At 35.7% G+C, this 18,269-nt stretch overlaps 1 protein-coding gene across 1 annotated transcript; it reads left to right on the top strand.

Moving 5' to 3' along the window:
* Positions 1–334: 334 nt before the first annotated feature.
* Positions 335–17,896, top strand: mthfs (5,10-methenyltetrahydrofolate synthetase (5-formyltetrahydrofolate cyclo-ligase)). Its single transcript, XM_051901592.1, has 3 exons — positions 335–602; positions 4,027–4,291; positions 15,476–17,896. The coding sequence occupies exons 1-3, from the start codon at positions 492–494 to the stop codon at positions 15,697–15,699; spliced, it is 600 nt and encodes a 199-aa protein (XP_051757552.1). The 5' UTR covers positions 335–491; the 3' UTR covers positions 15,700–17,896.
* The last annotated feature ends 373 nt before the right edge of the window (positions 17,897–18,269 follow it).

Raw genomic sequence — 18,269 nt, 5'->3', positions numbered from 1 at the left:
ATCCCAATGGGATCTTCCTAGTAAAATAAAGGATAAATAAACAAATACCATTGGCCACAATCATTGTATGCCAAAAAGATGTCAACTCAGGCTGTCAGTCCTGGCAAAAATCCTATTGTGTGTCCCACGGAATAAATTAAAGTAAATCGAGTTTATAACAACACGAGAGTAGGTTTTCAAAAGACTTTTAATTTTGTGGTGAATATCCCTTTAAGGCTTTTCCCTTGAACGTTTACCTTTCCTCGAAAGGCAAGAGCTGTAAGCTGACTCCGCCCACTCAGGATGACTAATCCATTTCTACACTGGCCCCGCCAACTCAGGACGACTAATCTATCCTGCATTAATAGATCACACGCACATGTGATCACTCCACTGATGTTATCACTTTCTCACGAGTTAATAATTAATTGAGCTGCTGCAATGATTACATCGCTCTGTATTTTAATGTGTCCATTTGCAGTCTAAGTGGATTTGAGCAGTGCAGATTCATAATGGCAGCTTTGCGTGCAGCAAAACAAGCTTTACGAAGAGAAATCAAGGGACGAGTGGCTGCAGTGAGTGATCAGGAGAAACTCAGACAGTCTCGAGTTGTCTCACAAAAGGTAAATGTCATCGACATGTCAGCCGAGGGGCACGAGCTTGTAATATTCGGGACGGTGCACATATATTTACATATGCGCTGGTACTTGGCAATATAATAATATCCACCATGAAAATATTATTTTGTTGTCTCAGGGTAAAGACTTTTTAATCACATAATACGCGGTGTTTATTAGAGGAAAGCAAATATGCACAAAACATTAACTTTTTATTATTTATAATGTTGAATATGTAATTTACTTTAGTCCAGGGGGCCACAAGGAAAGGGTCTAGAGAAAAACTAAAAATAAATACATTTAAAAAAACAATATTTAAATAAATAAATAATATATATATATATATATATATATATATATATATATATATATATATATATATAAGATTTGAGTAAGTGAAAACAAATTAGATTAAAAAAAACGTAAATAAATGATTGATAAATTCAATTCAAGTTTATGTGTATAGCACTTTTTTTTCAATACATTGTTTACAAGCAGCTTCACAGAAAATTCATGCTTCATTATTGTAATCAGAAAGTTTTCTGTTATTGGTCAGAGATGAGTGTGCCAAAGTAATGTTCATATGGCAAGATAATGGTAAGATATGTTGTTAGTAACTTTATGTAACTTAAAAAAAAAAAAAAAAAAATATTAATATTAATTGTTCACAGTATAAATTCAGTCTTTATTCATCTAACTGTATAGATGCCTTTTCAAATTTAAAGATGAGGATGATCATATTTGGGTGTCTGTGGCATCTAAAAGATTGAAACCCCCCTGCTTTAGAGGTTATAAACCTTCAAACCACATTTGTTGCTCGTGTGAATGTTCATATTCATACTCCCAAGATCTCAAGACAGTTGTCAATTGCAGGTGTATGGAAACGTTTTTACTCCTAATCAGCTAAAATGTATATATACACAGTCATGTGAAAAAGAAAGTACGCCCTCTTTGAATTCTATAGTTTTACATATCAGGACATAAAAAATCATCTGGTCCTTGGCAGGCCTTAAAATGAGGTAAATACAACCTCAGATGAACAACAACACATGACACATTATGCCATGTCATGGTTTATTTAACAAAAACTTGGCCAAAATGGAAAAGGAGTGAGTTACAAATTCACTCCAAGGCCAGACCGTGTAATGCTCAGAGAAATTGCTACATCTCAGACTCTACAGGCCTCAGTTAGCATGTTAAATGTTGAAGTTCATGGCAGTACAATTAGAAAAAGACTGAATAAGTATGGCATGTTTAGAAGGAGAAAGCCTCTTCTCTCTAAAAAGAACATGGCAGCACGGCTTAGGTTTGCAAAGTTGCTTCTGAACAAACCATAAGAATTCTGGAACAAAGTTCTTTAGACAGACGAGACCAAAGTGGAGATATTTGGCCATAATGCAGAGTGTCACGTTTGGTGAAAACTAAAGACAGCATATCAGCACAAACAACTCATACCAACTGTCTATCACGCTGGTGGAGGGCTGATTTTGGGCTTGTTCTGCAGCCACAGGCCCTGGGCATCTCACAGTGAGGCGATCTGTCTGACAGCTAAAGCCTGGCCGAAATTGGATCATGCAACAGGACAATGATCACAAGAACACCAGCAAATCTACAACAGAATGGCTGAAAAAGAAAATAATCAAGTGTTTCAATGGCCCAGTCAAAGTCCAGACCTCAACCAAATTGAAATGCTGTAACGGGACCTTAAGAGAGCTGTGCACAAACAAATGCCCACAAACCTCAATGAACTGAAGCAACGCTGTAAAGAAGAGTGGGCCAAAACTCCTCCAGAATGATGTGAGAGACTGATAGAGTCATACAGAAAATGATTACTTCAACTTATTGCTGCTAAAGGTGGTTCTACAAGCAACTGAATCATAGAGTGTACTTAGTTTGTCACACATGGCTTCTCTATTTTGGCCTAGTGTTTGTTAAATAAAACATGACACGGTGTAATATGTAATGTGTTGTTGTTCATCTGAGGTTGTAATTACTTAATTTTAAGACCTGATAAAGACCAGACAATGTTTTATTATGTCCTGACTCCTGATACGTAAAACCATAGAATTCAAAAGGGTGTACTTTCTTTTTCTATTAGGGATTTATTAGGGGTGGGTGATATGGCAAAAATATCATATGATTTTTTTTTCAGGCGAGATCACGATCCATGATCTTATCACAATTCTTTTTCATATTGGTTTTTAAGACTATTTTGCAAGCCACTAAGCAGTACAGCCAAATTAATTTCTAAAAAGCTCAAAGGAACACTCCACTTTTTTTGAAAATAGGCTCATTTTCCAACTCCCCTAGAGTTAAACAGTTGAGTTTTACCGTTTTCGAATCCATTCAGCCGATCTCCGGGTCTGGCGGTACCACTTTTAGCGTAGCTTAGCATAGTTCATGGAATCTGATTAGACCGTTAGCATCTCTCTCAAAAATGGCCAAAGAGTTTCGATATTTTTCCTATTTAAAACTTGACTCTTCTGTAGTTACATCGTGTACTAAGACCGACGGAAAATGAAAAGTTGTGATTTTTCTAGGCCAATATGGCTAGGAACTATACTCTCATTCTGGCGTAATAATCAAGGAACTTTGCTGTCGTACCATGGGTGCAGCAGGCGCAATGATATTACGAGCGCCTGTGACCCCCTGCTTGCACAGGGAGCGTGCCTTGCAACCATGGAGACATTTGTGAGAGACGCTGCGTAATATCATTGCGCCTGCTGCAGCCATGGTACGACAGCAAAGTTCCTTGATTATTACGCCAGAATGAGAGTATAGTTCCTAGCCATATCGGCCTAGAAAATCACAACTTTTCATTTTCCGTCGGTCTTAGTACACGATGTTACTACAAAAGAGACAAGTTTTAAATAGGAAAAATACCGAAACTCTTTGGTCATTTTTGAGAGAGATGCTAACGGTCTAATCAGATTCAATGAACTATGCTAAGCTATGCTAAAAGTGGTACCACCAGACCCGGAGATCGGCTGAATGGATTCGAAAACGGTAAAACTCAACTGTTTAACTCTAGGGGAGTTGGAAAATGAGCCTATTTTCAAAAAAAGTGGAGTGTTCCTTTAAAGGGATAGTTCACCCAAAAATGGAAATTCTGTCATCATTTACTCACCCTCAAGTTGTTCCAAACCTGTATGAATTTCTTTCTTCTGCTGAACACAAAAGAAGATATTTTGAAGAATGTTGGTTACCTAATAAAAATGATTAGCTAAACTACCATCATATTGAGGTGTTTTGTTACCCATTTTCATACAGAGATATCATGTAATTATCCTAGATGGAGCAATATACACTCGGCCTGTTACAGTAATCGTATATTGCAGTAAAACGGTCATGTTAAGCATGCTACAAAATAAACTATAAATGATGTAAATATGGTTTGTGTTTATTAACTTCTATCCAAACTCATGTCTAGTTGTTCAGGCATCCCAAATACCTGTCCAGCCAGCGGGTCGCTGTCTTCCTGAACATGCATGATGAGGTCTGCACAGAGGACATCCTCCAGGACATCTTCAAGAGGGGCAAAGTGTGCTTCATTCCCAGATACTTCACCAAGAGCAGTCATATGGACATGTTACGACTTCAGGACATGGAGGACATGAACACGCTGCCCCTCACATCCTGGAACATCCGGCAGCCAGCTGACCAGGACACGGACAGAGAGGAAGCCCTAGAGACAGGTGGGTTAGGCCAGAAGATTTACAAGTCTTAGACAGTGGACCTATGGTAGCTTGTTTCTACCAAGCAATAAAAAATGTTGAGAAAAAGTCTGCATTGCAAGTTATAAAGGTCCTGTTGCGAGAAATAAAGTCAGAATTGCAAATTCTAAACTTGCAGTTGTGGGTTATAAAGTTTGAATTGCGAGGGGAAAAAAAGTCAAAATTGAGAGCTTTAAACTCGTAATTGTGATAAAATCAAAATTGCGAGCTATAAACTAAGAATTGCAAGTTATAAAGTCAGAATGAGATATAAACTAAGAATTGCGAGAAATAAATTAAGAATTGCAAGTTATAAAGTCAGAATAGGGAGTTATACACTAAGAATTGCGAGGAATAAATTAAGAATTGTGAGTTATAAAATCAGAATAGCGAGTTATAAAGTCAGAATATCAAGTTATAAACGAAGAATTGCAAGTTATAAAGTCAGAATAGTGAGCTATAAACTAAGATTTGCAAGAAATAAATTAAGAATAGCAAGTTATAAAGTCAGAATAGCAAGTTATAAAGTCAGAATAGCAAGTTATAAACTAAGAATTGTGAGAAATAAACTAAGAATTGTGAGTTACAAACTAATGCGAGAAATAAAGTCTAAATTGTGAGATATAAACTTGTAGTTGCGAGAAAAGTCAGAATTGACAGATAAAAACTCACAGTTACCCTTTTTAATTGCAAATATATATATCTCACAATTCTGAGAAAAAAGTCAGAATTGAGAGCTATAAACTCGTAATTGTGATAAAATCAAATTTGCGAGCTATAAAGTCAGAATAGTGAGTTATAAACTAAGAATTGCGAGTTATAAACTCAGAACTGCAAGAAATAAAGTCAGAATTGCAAAATATAAATTCACAATTCAGACTTTTTTTTCTCAGTAGTGCAAGTTATAAACTCAGAATTGTGAGTTATAAACTAACAATTGAGAGTTAAAGTCTGAATTGTGAGATATAAACTCGCAATTGCAAGAAAAAAGTAAGAACTGTGAGATAGAAAGTCACAATTACCTTTTTATTTTTTTAAAAAAATAAATAATTTATTTTTTAAAAAATAATTTATTTTTTAGTGGCGGAAACAAGTTTCCATGATACCCTCTTACAAAACTTTTTTTAAAATTTTATTACGGGTAATGCTTAAGTGCATGCTTAAAAAACAGCCGAATGCTGCATATTTTGCCAGATATTGTGTGTTTGTCGGCTAGTGTTATATTCTCAACCTAATTCATCATATTTTACATGTTGGAACTATTACAGTTTTTAACACAACATGTACTGAGGTGAGGGGGAATGATCCCATCACACTGAATTTATTTATTTAATTTACTTAGCAGCAAAAACAGCCAAAAGTTCGTAGAACGTCTGTGCCAAATACTGAAAAAGTTGGTAGATAAAAATGACAAAAAAACATACCAAAGTTCAACTAGCAGAGGAGCTCGCATATATAATAGATTTCTTACAAACATACTTTATTTAGACACTAATGACAATGTGAATCAAAAACGTTTTGTCTTTGCATTTGGCCTCTAAAGTATTTTTTTTTGTAAGAAATCTACTATTTGTGCAATCTCCTCTCCTTGTTGAACATTTAATTGTACTTCTAATAAAATTTGCAAAAAATACATTCAGAATACAGCACACAGAGCAATTATAATGATATTTATATAATATAATAATTTTTATAATGTGAGGAAAGTGTTATACAGGTATGAAGTGTGGAAAAGGAAATGTATTGTACCATTAGATGGTGCTGTCACCCCACAGGTTCATCTGGCCTCATATTCACTTACAGTATATTTATTAGGTTTTGATGTTTTGTATTGCATAGAACACAAGATTTTGCATCTAAACATTAACATTAGGATATTTATTTTAGTTTGATACTGTAATGTTACATTTTATTGTTGGGTATTTGCACTTTCCAAGTTATAAAAAGGTGGATACTGCATTGCAGTGTTTAAGAATTATACATATGCTGATTAATAGTATTTTAACCAAACTGCTCAATCATGTTTTTTTTTTTAAATTCCTCATGAGTTTATGGCTTAGAAACAGACTAAAGACCATAGCGCCACCTAGATTTACTGTAATCCCAATATATTCTCTCTCAATGTGTGATTTGGAGTCATGTATTAAACATGAAATGCACTTCCATAATTTTTGCATAATTCAGTTAATGCAGAAATTGATTCAGAAATTGATTGGATGGTGAAAAGTGGGTATTACCAGAAGGGAATCGGTTGGTTAGAGATAGTGTATTTTTTTTTCTTTTTAATAATATGCCCCAATGAATCATGCACAATAAGACCAGAAATGTGTATCAAGAAAATAAATGAGTTTTATGAGTGTATAATTTCTTCATTAATGTGTAATTTCAGTAATTGACAAAGTGTTTGTTGTCAGATTTGTGTTGTATATTTTGTTATACTGCCTGAGTCGTGAACTTGCCATCATTTTTAATATATTTCCCCACATTTATTTGTCGTAAGTGAATTATGATTCATAAATCATGCTGTTTCCTGCACACAGCTAGAATTTATGGGGTTTGTGACTGAGGACTGTTTATGGTCACCAAAGACGTGCTTTTTCTTCTAATCATCCTAATTTACCATCTATACAGTTTACGTTATCTCTGTAATTTATCATCAGGCTAATTATAGCTTCAGTAAATCTTACGTTTCAGCAGAATGGCTTGTTTTAAAAAGCAAATAGGAAAGAAATCACCCCGTCTCACTGTGTCCGTGTGGTGGAGAATATAAACTAGGCAGAACTGAGCAGGTGTTATAGGACGGCAGAGGCAGACCAAAGCCTCTCGCCCCTGTTGAGGAAGTAATAACTCTGAGATTAAAGCCTGTGTGTTTTAGACGCACGTTTGGTGGGGTGTTTATATGCATTAAAGAGAGAGAGAGAGAGAGAGGAGGGGATGAAAAATACAGCCATTCAGGAGAAAAACGATAGAAAATGCGGGTTGATATGTGAAACACACATGAGGAGGGGTGTAATCTCACTGAACTATCCCAGTGTGAGAGGAAGGTGGGTGTTTTTGTGCATTTTGTTCCTGCAGAGTGAAACCGTCACCTTGAGCTGTGAACATTGTTCGGCCTTTAAAGGTTCTTGCCTTTAAAGTCAACGTGAAATAAAAAATGACCTTATTTGCTTTCTTAAAGGGTTAGTTCACCCAAAAATGAAAATGCTGTCATTTATTACTCACCCTCATGTCATTCCACACCCATAAGACCTTCGTTCATCTTCAGAACATAAATTAAGATATTTTTGATAAAATCCGATGGCTCAGTGAGGCCTCCATTGCCAGCAAGATAATTAACACTTTCAGATGCCCAGAAAGCTACTAAAGACATATTTAAAAAGGTTCATGTGACTACAGTGGCTCAAACTTACTGTTATGAAGCGATGGGAATACTTTTTGTGCGCCAAAAAAACGACTTTTCAAAAATATCTAGTGATGGGCGATTTTACAACACTGCTTCATGAAGCTTTACGAATCTTTTGTTTCGAATCAGTGGTTCAGAGCGCCAAAATCATGTGATTTCAGTAAACGAGGCTTCGTTACATCATAAGTGTTACGAAATTTCAATGGTTCACGTGACTTTGGCAGTTTGATACACGCTCCGAACCACTGATTCGAAACAAAAGATTCGTAAAGCTTCGAAGCTTCATGAAGCAGTGTTTTGTGGCACAAAAAGTATTCTCATCACTTTATAACATTAAGGTTGAACCACTGTACTCACATGAACTATTTTAAGTATGTTTTTAGTACCTTTCTGGGCATTGAAAGTGTTAATTATCTTGCTGTCAATGCAGGCCTCACTGAGCCATCGAGTTTTATCAAAAATATCTTAATTTGTGTTCTGAAGATGAACGAAGGTCTTACGGGTGTAGGGCGACATGAGGGTGAGTAATAAATGGCAGAATTTTCATTTTTGGGTGAACTAACCCTTTAATACAGACTTCTGGTCCTAAGGCCCGTTCACACTAAGGACGATAACGATAACAATAAAAATATACTTCAAAAAATCGTTCTAAATATAAAAGAATAGCAGAGTGCACACCACAACAATACAATATAGATAACAATATAGTTGGAATCTCTTTCAGAATTTTTTTTGATGAACAATAAAAACGGTCAAATTATAACTCAAATATTAGGCAAATTTAAAATAAAAAATCAGAATTCATCCAGCTTTAAAGGGGCCATGAACTGCATTTTTATTATTATTTCATAGTGTTTCCTGAGGTGTGCTTATAATGTTTATTATAAAGTATAATTTTTTACATCAAAAATTGTCATCATTTAGAAATAAAAGGCATTTTTCCTACTCTGATTTTAGCCCTCTGATTTGAACTCTGTTTGAAGGGGCGTGTCTATGTAAACACCCACTGCTGTGATTGGCTGACATGTTTGCATATGAAATAAGTCTTACATGTGGAACTGGTGCTGTCAGGCAGTTAGGGATTGAACCCCAACTGCACAAACGTTACCATGTTTTTACTATTACAGCTGGCAAAATTAACTAATTGTGAAAAGTGTGGATTATAGCACTATATTTAGGTCTACTACCATCGCATGAAAGCTTGCAGCGATGAGCATTGTAGCCGATGACAGACAGCCTGTCAATCATGTGATGGCAGTTATCATGTCATTGAAACTTGGTTTCGGCACTCACAAATGCTTCTATCATTACTAACAGTGCAAACACGGTGTAAATACAGTTAGAGATTCATAACAGGAGTTTTGGCGAGAGTCGCTGATCTCACGCTGTTTGATCGACAGCTTTAACGCTTGTAAAGGGAGCGTTCTTTGATTGCTTTCTGTATATAATTTCATCACAATTTAAATAACTGATTATTTTCATGCTACTAAAAAGAAACAATATGAAGAAGATTGTTTAGTCACTGGCTTGATTTACTGACACAAACAGCTTTAAACCATTTTGAGACAAAGAACATCTGACTGAACTTGAATCATTACACATCAGAAATCACTGATCACAGATCAGGCATTAGAATGAACACTGTTACTTACATGTGGCTGTCAGATCCACATCTTGCAGTAAAAGTCTGTTTGCAATTGCAAAGCCATGTGCCGATTGTGACTGATTTACCAAAGAATCCACAGTGAAATGTAGCGAATACAAACAAGTAATGCTCTGCTGAGACTTTCACATAGTTGAAAATAACCAATTCCTAGCATTAGGATCCTTTGAAAGGTAATGTTTTTTTTTAGTCCAGTCAGTGATCCTGTATTGATTTTCTCTCACTCTCACGTCACTATTCACCAACACGCCAGTGGGTGGCACCAAAGACGCAACGATGTAGAAGTAGGTATTGATTTTCCTCAAAGAGGCGGTCTTTCGCTGCACTATGATGTAATAAATCAGCACATACCACAACGAGTCATTTACTGACCTTGGTTTCAATAAAAGCTGTTTTTGGACTAACGAGGAAGTTTTCAGTTCTGAAACTTACAGGATATTCTCATAGTATGATGACCTCTTATATGTCAAAAGCTCAAGGAAAATCTCAATTCATGATCCCTTTAAGCGCTCGAGTATTTAAAGTGGCAGACGACAAAACTGCAGTGCACGCTTATAATAAACAGAGCGATAACATGCGCTGGTGTGGACGCTATAGTTAACGTTAATGTTATCTTTATGGTTATCGTTCTTGGTGTGAATAGAACTTTATTGGGGATAATTCATCATGAGTGCATGTTATTCCTAAGAAAATGTTTTCTTTATTAACTGTAATAGCTATTTAGGTTAATATTCAGATTAAAGAAGTAAAATTGACATTGACTTTAAATGTTGCCAACAAAAAGAAATGATAGAGAGCTGAGATGAAAATGTCAGGTGTGTGTGTTTGAGTTGGAAGGAGGGACAAGCATTGAATCTGTGTGTGTAAACTGACCAATCTTTGCATGCTTGTATTGGTAGTACATCACTGTGACACTAAGTGCTAACAAGAGTGAATGGTTTGAATCCACCGAAGTGCACTTCATTGCCTATCTGTTGGTGTGTCTGATTGAGGTGCTCCGATAGCATTTAATCCCACAATAACACTCCATTCCTCACTGTCTTCCCTTAAGGTCAAATGCTGCCGCTTGTAAATCAGCAAGTTTTTATGAGATTCCAACAAACACTTAAACTTAATGAACTGTGCCGTCTGGTTAAAATGACTGTAACATTTCCACTTGCGGAAGTAAAAGAATCTCATAAATGCAGCTGTTAGTATGAAATAAGTCTCATACAAATACAGCTGTTTTAGTGAATGAAAAATGTGTGTATCTGTATGTAGTTTATTAGAAGTGAGCTAGTGCCTGATATTAAACACAGTTACTGCTGAATTAGGGTTAAGGGTTTGTTCAAATCATCTAATGATATAATACTGCTATTTCAAAGCTGGTCATCAGATCCTTTTTTTTTATGTAGTTTGAGTGTATAATTTAATAAATGAATAGTTTATAATTTATTTCTTTAAGACAGACAAGGCTTAAGCTAGTCCTAGACTAAAATGCATGTTTGAGCTTTTTTAACTGAAAGGAGCTTGCACTGACAAATCTTAAAATATGTCAGAGCCATTGTTTTGTCTCCAGATGCACACCAGTGATGTTTTTTTCTAGAGTGCTTTTATAGAAGCTACTTAAATACCTTAATTGAACTAAGGTATAATCCTGGCTTAGCCTAAGCCCTGTCTGTGAAACCAGGCCGTTAAGATTTAAAAATGTATTTATTATAATTTTAGTTCTAAGTTATCATTTGTATATTAATTATAATAATGTTATTTATTTTTTATAATACACCATTCAAAAGTTTGGGGTCATTTTAAACATTTTGTTTTTGAAAGAAGACTCTTATGCTCACCAAGGCTGCATTTATTTGATTAAAAAAAATACAGTAAGTATTTTTGTAATATTGTCAAATATAAAATTTCAGCTTTCTGATTTCTGTTTAAATATATTTTAAAATGAAATTTATTGCATTTTGTAATTGAATGCTGCTTAATATTTTATTTTTGTGGAAATTGTGATGCAGCAGGTGGCGCTTTTACTATAACTGAATATTGCCATGTAGATGTCTTCAGGCTAGGACTATTATTAAACATTTGAAGTTTGGAGTAGATCGGACATTGTATGCCTGAGTTACAACAACTTCCTGTTTCATAGCATTAATCGCACACATTAGCACTTAGCCAAGGGCTGCATGATTTAACGTGTTTCTAACATGTTTGGTACTTCATATTATATTTAAATGTGTTTCTGGGAGTGAATTACAGTTTAAAGCATGCCATTTGCTGTTGCCAGCAGAAAACAGGACCGAATATTGCCATGTAGATGTCTTCAGGTCAGGACTCTTATCACACATGTGAAGTTTGGGGCAGATCTGACATTGTATGCCTGAGTTACAACAGTTTCCTTTTTCATGGCAAAACTTCGAACTTCGTCAGGCCGCCACGGACACACCCTTCAGTGAAAACTCAAGATCTTCGCAATTTAACATCGCAAAGGCCTTTAGATTAGACTGACCAAATATGATGTTGATCTGATTAAAGCTCTAGGAGGAGTTCGTTAAAGTACAACGTCTGGAAATGGCAAAAACTGCACACATTTTGCAGAGAAAATTCAAAATATCTCACCTACTGTTGGGTTTTCAGATTTTGCACCCAGAGACTTTTTTGTAGGTATTGGGCTGTTACATGTGTGTACTGAATTTCATACTTGTACGTGAAACGTGGAGCAAAGGGCGCTTAATGTGTGTGTGTGTGTATAATTACATTATACATTTAAAAATAAATGTATATATTTAAAATGCATTACCAAGCATTTACAGCTAATTTAACAGCATAAATATCTCAATTTGTCTCTCTCTTTTCTCATTTTAGCAGCATAATGTGACTGAGGGTTTGTCATTGGGGAAAAAAATGAAAGCAATCATAAAAGCTGTGGAATCCCCATCGGCAAACGCTTTTGTTTCTTCAAATCCTTTCTGCTTCACCTTTTGCACCAGACCATTGTGAACTGGGATCAGCAGATAAATAGATGAGATGAAGAGAGAAGAAGACAGAAGAATTTTTGAAACACTGCTAAGGACTGATGCACTTTCAGATTGAAACCTTGAGCAATTTGAGGACAAAACAGGGGATTGATTTGGGAGGTATTGGACAGTCCCAGATGTTGCTGTGAGATGAAGCCTGCAGGCCTGAGAAAGATGTTTTGCAGCACTGATGGCTTGAGTAGGACATTAAATACCTTGTCTTGTTTATATTGGAGATGATTTAATTGGTTCAGGAGATGGTCTAATTGGGTTTTTTGTAATTAAACGACTCTTTACGATTTGTCACCACAACCGTATCAAGGTGAAAAATGTGTATATAATAATTCTGCGTTGATACATTATTAATGAATGTTGAAGACAGGCTTATTAGAACAGAGCCGAGAGTGAAATATTGAACGAGGTGCAGGAACAGGCTGCAATTGTGAGATGTCTACATCATCGATATCAATATTTAATGGGTTTGCTTGTGTTTGAAATTCAGACTCGTAACACAGTTCATGTAAACCAATAAATCAGACTGTCTGGTCACTGTCACTTGTTTTATCTTAAAAATTGGCAAATTTGTAAGGCCTTTATATCCAATGGACCTTATTCATGAATGTAAACAATGTTAATCACTTTGCGCATAAATTGTTGCTTTAAATCAAATACAATTTACATTCAAATGCATTTACAGAAATGCAGAAAATCATTGATTATTCATGAATGGGGCTCATTGTGCATTAGAAATGTAGAGTTTTTGTTGGCTACAGCAGCAGAACACAAATCTATTTGTATTGAACATAATGCAACATTTATGCAACACTTGTGTACACTTGTGCTCACAAACAGTTAATGCAGGAATTTGTTCTGCTAATGCTTTAGGAGGCTGATTGTGTGATTTTTAATATGTAGTGTTTGTTTGCTTTTTTACACAAGCAGAAAGTAAATGTACATAAATTGGTGAATGCAGCTCAATGACGGTTTACACACTAATGGGTTTACGAATGATATGCATAGAAACTTGTTTCATTTGCAACAATTTGCACACACTGGTTTACAAAATGTACCTAGAAATTTGTTCTACTCATGTTTCTTGTGGCCCAAATCAGTGCTTGAATCCATTTGTACATAAGTACTTTGCGTACATATGGATTTACCCATGATTTGTACAATTTGTTTGGCTTGTTTCATGAATGTAAGATGCATGAGCATAAATCTATTTGCTTGTGAATCGTTGCACTGAACTTTTATGTACAAATGTGTTTAAAAACAGTTAACAGAAATTTTATCACATTTCATGAGGCTCATTGTGTGAGTTTGGAAAGTAGAGTGTTTTTTTAACTAGGCAAACAAGACACTTTCTTCCTCTTACCATAAAATTAAGGTCAGAATTAAAATTTGAATCTAAGTGATATTAGTTTAGACTTACTTTTGCAGTGTTTTAATTGCTACATTCTTGTTAATAAACTTTCAAAACTTTTGTATAATACCATAATTATCCACTAATTAGCTGTCATTGCTTTACATGTCTGTAATTATCAGTTGATAGTAGCTAAGTCATGCATTGGTAGTTATGTCTGTCAATTAGGAAACATGCATGAGGCATCTTTTCCATTATAAATCGAATCTTAGTGCGGCATTTGACACCATAGTTCAAGAAATTATTGCACGGCTTGAGCAGTTGGTAGGGATGCGAGGTGCGGTTTAAAATTGGTTTAAGTCCTACCTAACTAACAGTTTTTCAGTTTCCATGGGTGGATTTACATCACCTTCGGCCCCACTTACATGTGGGATTCCTCAAGGATCTATTTTGGGACCCATCCTGTTTATTTTATATATGCTTCCAAACGCAGAGTATCATTTTATTGTTACATGGGTGATACACATATATATGCCAGAAAATAAGAAAGATAATTCATTAGGACCTCTTCTAGCATGTCTGCATGACGTGGCCGTGAATTTCCTGCATCTAAATGAATGCAAAACTGAGATTGTGTTTGCACCCTCTAATGTACTGTATCTGGGTCCCCTTGTATTGATTTAGGCCCTTTATCTATTTATGGTCAATCTATGGTAAAAAATGTAGGGGTAATTTTTGATGACGCTGTTGTCCAATCAGGCTTCTTTCAATTAAGAACTTTGGCAACAGTCAAGACATTTTTGTCATTTTATGATTTGGAGAGAGTGATGCACGCATTTGTGTCTTCACGTTTGGACTACTGTAACTGTAGGGATTGTATGTAGGGATTAGTCAGTCAACATTGACACGATTGCAAATTGTTCAGAATGCTGCAGCGTTGTTGACAGGTTCTCGAAAGCGGGACCACATTACTCCGATTGTTTTCTTTACATTGGTTGCCAATCCGTTATAGAATTGATTTTAAGATTTTGTTGGTTGGTTGTTAAACTTGAAATGGTATGGCACCACCCTATTTCTCAGATTTGTTAAAGTTTCACTCCCCATCAAGATCACTTAGGTCCTCTGACCAGAAACTCCTGACTGTCCCGAGGTCTAGCCATAAACTTTGGGGTGGTCGTGCTTTTTCAATTTTGGCTCCGAAGCTCTGGGACAGTCTGCCTTTGCAAAGAACCACATTTGGTCTCTCTCTTAAAAACTCTTCTTTTTTTCTCAGGCATTTTTAACTCTACTTGCTGATATGTTAGTAGCTTGTTGTTTTTATGTGAGCAGTTAGATGTATGTGTTGTATAATATTGGTGTGTTTTGTGTGTTTGCTCTTTGCATATATTTACAAATTGTACAGCACATTGGTCAACTACCCGTTGTTTTTAATTGTGCTTTATAAATAAATTGCCTTGCCTAAATAACCGGAATATATTTGCAAACAAACAGAAAAGAATGTGGATGAAAATAAGTGTTCTTTTTATAAGCACACAGATGTTTATAGCTCTTAAAAGACAGTCTGTACTGCCTAAATATCTACTATCTACGAATGTTTGGCTTCCCTGCTTGTTTTTGGTTATTAAGAACTTAAAATTCACTGTATCCTGCTGTAATGGTGTAATTTGAGCTCCAAAAACAAATCTGCATAATCCACATAATCTTATTTAATTACTTTCTTTCCTTTTTAATTTTGTTACAGGAGGACTAGATCTTATCCTCATGCCTGGTTTGGGATTTGATAAGAACGGGAATCGGCTTGGCAGAGGAAAGGGTTTCTACGACACGTATCTGGAGCGCTGTAAGGCGCACCCAAAGGGAAAGCCGTACACCATTGCCTTGGCTTTCAAAGAGCAGCTGTGCGCTGAAGTCCCAGTGGGTGAACATGATATTCTTATTGATGAAGTCCTCTATGAAGACGAGTAATGAACTGGACCGTGATTTCAGCACTGTTGAAAGTCATTTGAATTCAAAGGATTCCTAACAACATTGATCCTTTTGCTGAATGAAATGCATTAAATATCTTTGGACGAAATCTATATTCTCAAATCATATAATGGTTGCAGGCTCTTTTCGGAAAACCTAGAAGAGAGTATCTTTATCAGTAGAAGATTCACCAAATCTCCGGTTTAGGAGCAGAAACCAGTGATAAAAGCACTGCTTATGGGCTAACTATTTTTTTCAACGTTTTGTCCCACATTCAAGTGTTGATAAACAAGAATGCATAAAGCTAGAATAAAACTGTTTTATTTTGATATATTGCATGTTTAGAGAAAAGAGTTAAAGAGATCGATGTCACACCCAATTTTTTTATAGCATCAAATAACTAACCAAAACCAAACACTTGAACAAATAAGCGTGATAAGAACTACCTAAAATGCCAAAAAACATCTTTGAAAAAAATTTATTTGAATTGTAACTGAATTTGGCTCGCATCCCGTTTGATTGCAGAGTCGCCAGAGGGTGATCAAAATCTTTTGGCGTCACTTTTCATGATGTGTGTTACAGCATGTTCAAAAATCTTTTTTTTTTTTTTTTAATTTGGCATGAAAAGAAAGTTGCGATAGTCTTTTCTTCCATATTGTGAAATATATCTGACTAAAATATCTTCTCAAACAAGAAAAGATGTAGGGTGGAACTTCTGGAATTAATTGGATGGTTGTGGTTTTGCTATTGGTGGATCTCATGTGAGTGACAGGTTGCCCCGCCCTCGCACCAGTAAACATTATCAGAGAAGAGATGTCGCTGCAAGAGGAAAGGAAAGATATTTTGATTATAGATCAAAATAAAAATAAAAAATAATGTGCACAGATAAATCATTTATAATAAATACTGCAATATTCCATAAACAAAACAAGAATTGTCCATTTTGATTTCATGGTGACTTTAATCTTGCAATTTTGACGGTATAGTTATCAGTAATAACTTCAATTTCTGTCTGTTCCTCACACAAAGCTATCACATGGACTTCTTGTATGCTGTTTATCGTGTTTTTTGTTGTTGTTATTTTTGCAGTTTGAAATCAGTGTTCCACAGAAAAATTACAGCATACCGGATGGGATGCTGATGAGTAAATAATGACAGAAGTTGCAATTTGGGTGAACATTTGCTTTAAAATAACCTTCTGTGCCGGATCCATTCTTGATTTGCTGTATCATATTCCTGAAATGCTTTACCTCAGGCATGTCCAAACTATGTCCTGGAAGGCCACTGTCCTGCAAACATTAGCTCCAACTTCCCTCAACACACTGCCTGAAAGTTTCTAGCATAAGACCTTGATTAGCTGGTTCAGGTGTGTTTAATTGGGGTTGGAGCTGAACTCTGCAGGACAGTGGCCCTCAAGGACCGAGTTTGGACACCCCTGCTTTGGTTATAGCCTACACAGCAAAATCACCAGAGTTAAATCAACTCTGCTCAGAGTACATATGGTCCCTTTCTAAATAGTGTTAAAGTAACACTGAAGCAGAGTTAAAGTTAATGAGATAATTAAGCGATTAAGTGATGAATGAGCATTAGTGATGAACACCTGTTGTTAACAAGCAGAATCACTGAAGAAACGATAATCCTCCTCTGCTGAGATCTTGAGAGATATAATGTCTTTTATCTTCAGGTGATTTCATCTAAGACTGTGGCTGAAGTCAGTTGTAGTTCTTGTGTTTCTCTTTTCTTCATTGATTCTGCTTGTTAACAGTAGGTGTTCATCACTAACGCTCAATCATCACTTAATTAATCGCTTAATTATCTCATTAACTTTAACTCTACTTCAGTGTTACTTTCACACTATTTAGAGAGGGACCATATGTACTCCGAGAAAAGTTAATTTAACTCTGGTGGTTTTTGCTGTGTATATCTCCTCGTCTTTTATATGGGATCTGCTCATGGAGGACTGGTCACGTGAGCTAATGAAGCAAGATTGACTAAACTTCAAATAGAATATCCATAATATCCTCAAATTTAAACCGTTTGAACACTGTTATTGATTGGTGATATACTGCCTAAAATATATTGGCTGAATCTGGCTAAAAGAAGTCTTTGCTCTACTCTAATTTGCATTTGAATAAAATTTGTTAGAAACTGCTTTTGACATCCTTTATTGCCTCATTAAACCGCAGAAGTACTGAGACTTGCCCGGGTGCTCTTTATTGACAAACAGCATGTGAATTAAGACGGGCATAATGAGCAGTCTGTCATATGGTCTGTCAATGACTCTCTATAGTCCCTGTGACACTTCCTCCTGCTCTCCCTCCCCTCCTTTCTCCATATGTCTCTGTATTGACCTAATTGAATATCTCCGGGACAGTCTTGTCATTTCTACATTTCATTGGTTATTTCTTTGGTGATTGTGGCAAGAAAGTGCATCCTCCCACAAATAAGTTCCACTTTGCCACCCCAGGAATAAATGTAATTTTAAAATATATTATAATAGAAAACAGTTCTTTTAAAATGTAATAATATTTAACTGTTCTTCACCTATTAAAATAATAGTTACTCAAAAA

This window comes from Ctenopharyngodon idella, chromosome 7, assembly GCF_019924925.1.
Source record: "Ctenopharyngodon idella isolate HZGC_01 chromosome 7, HZGC01, whole genome shotgun sequence".
NCBI lineage: Eukaryota > Metazoa > Chordata > Actinopteri > Cypriniformes > Xenocyprididae > Ctenopharyngodon > Ctenopharyngodon idella.
Note: the sequence above shows the minus strand (reverse complement) of the source record. Positions and strands in the feature narration are given on the sequence as shown.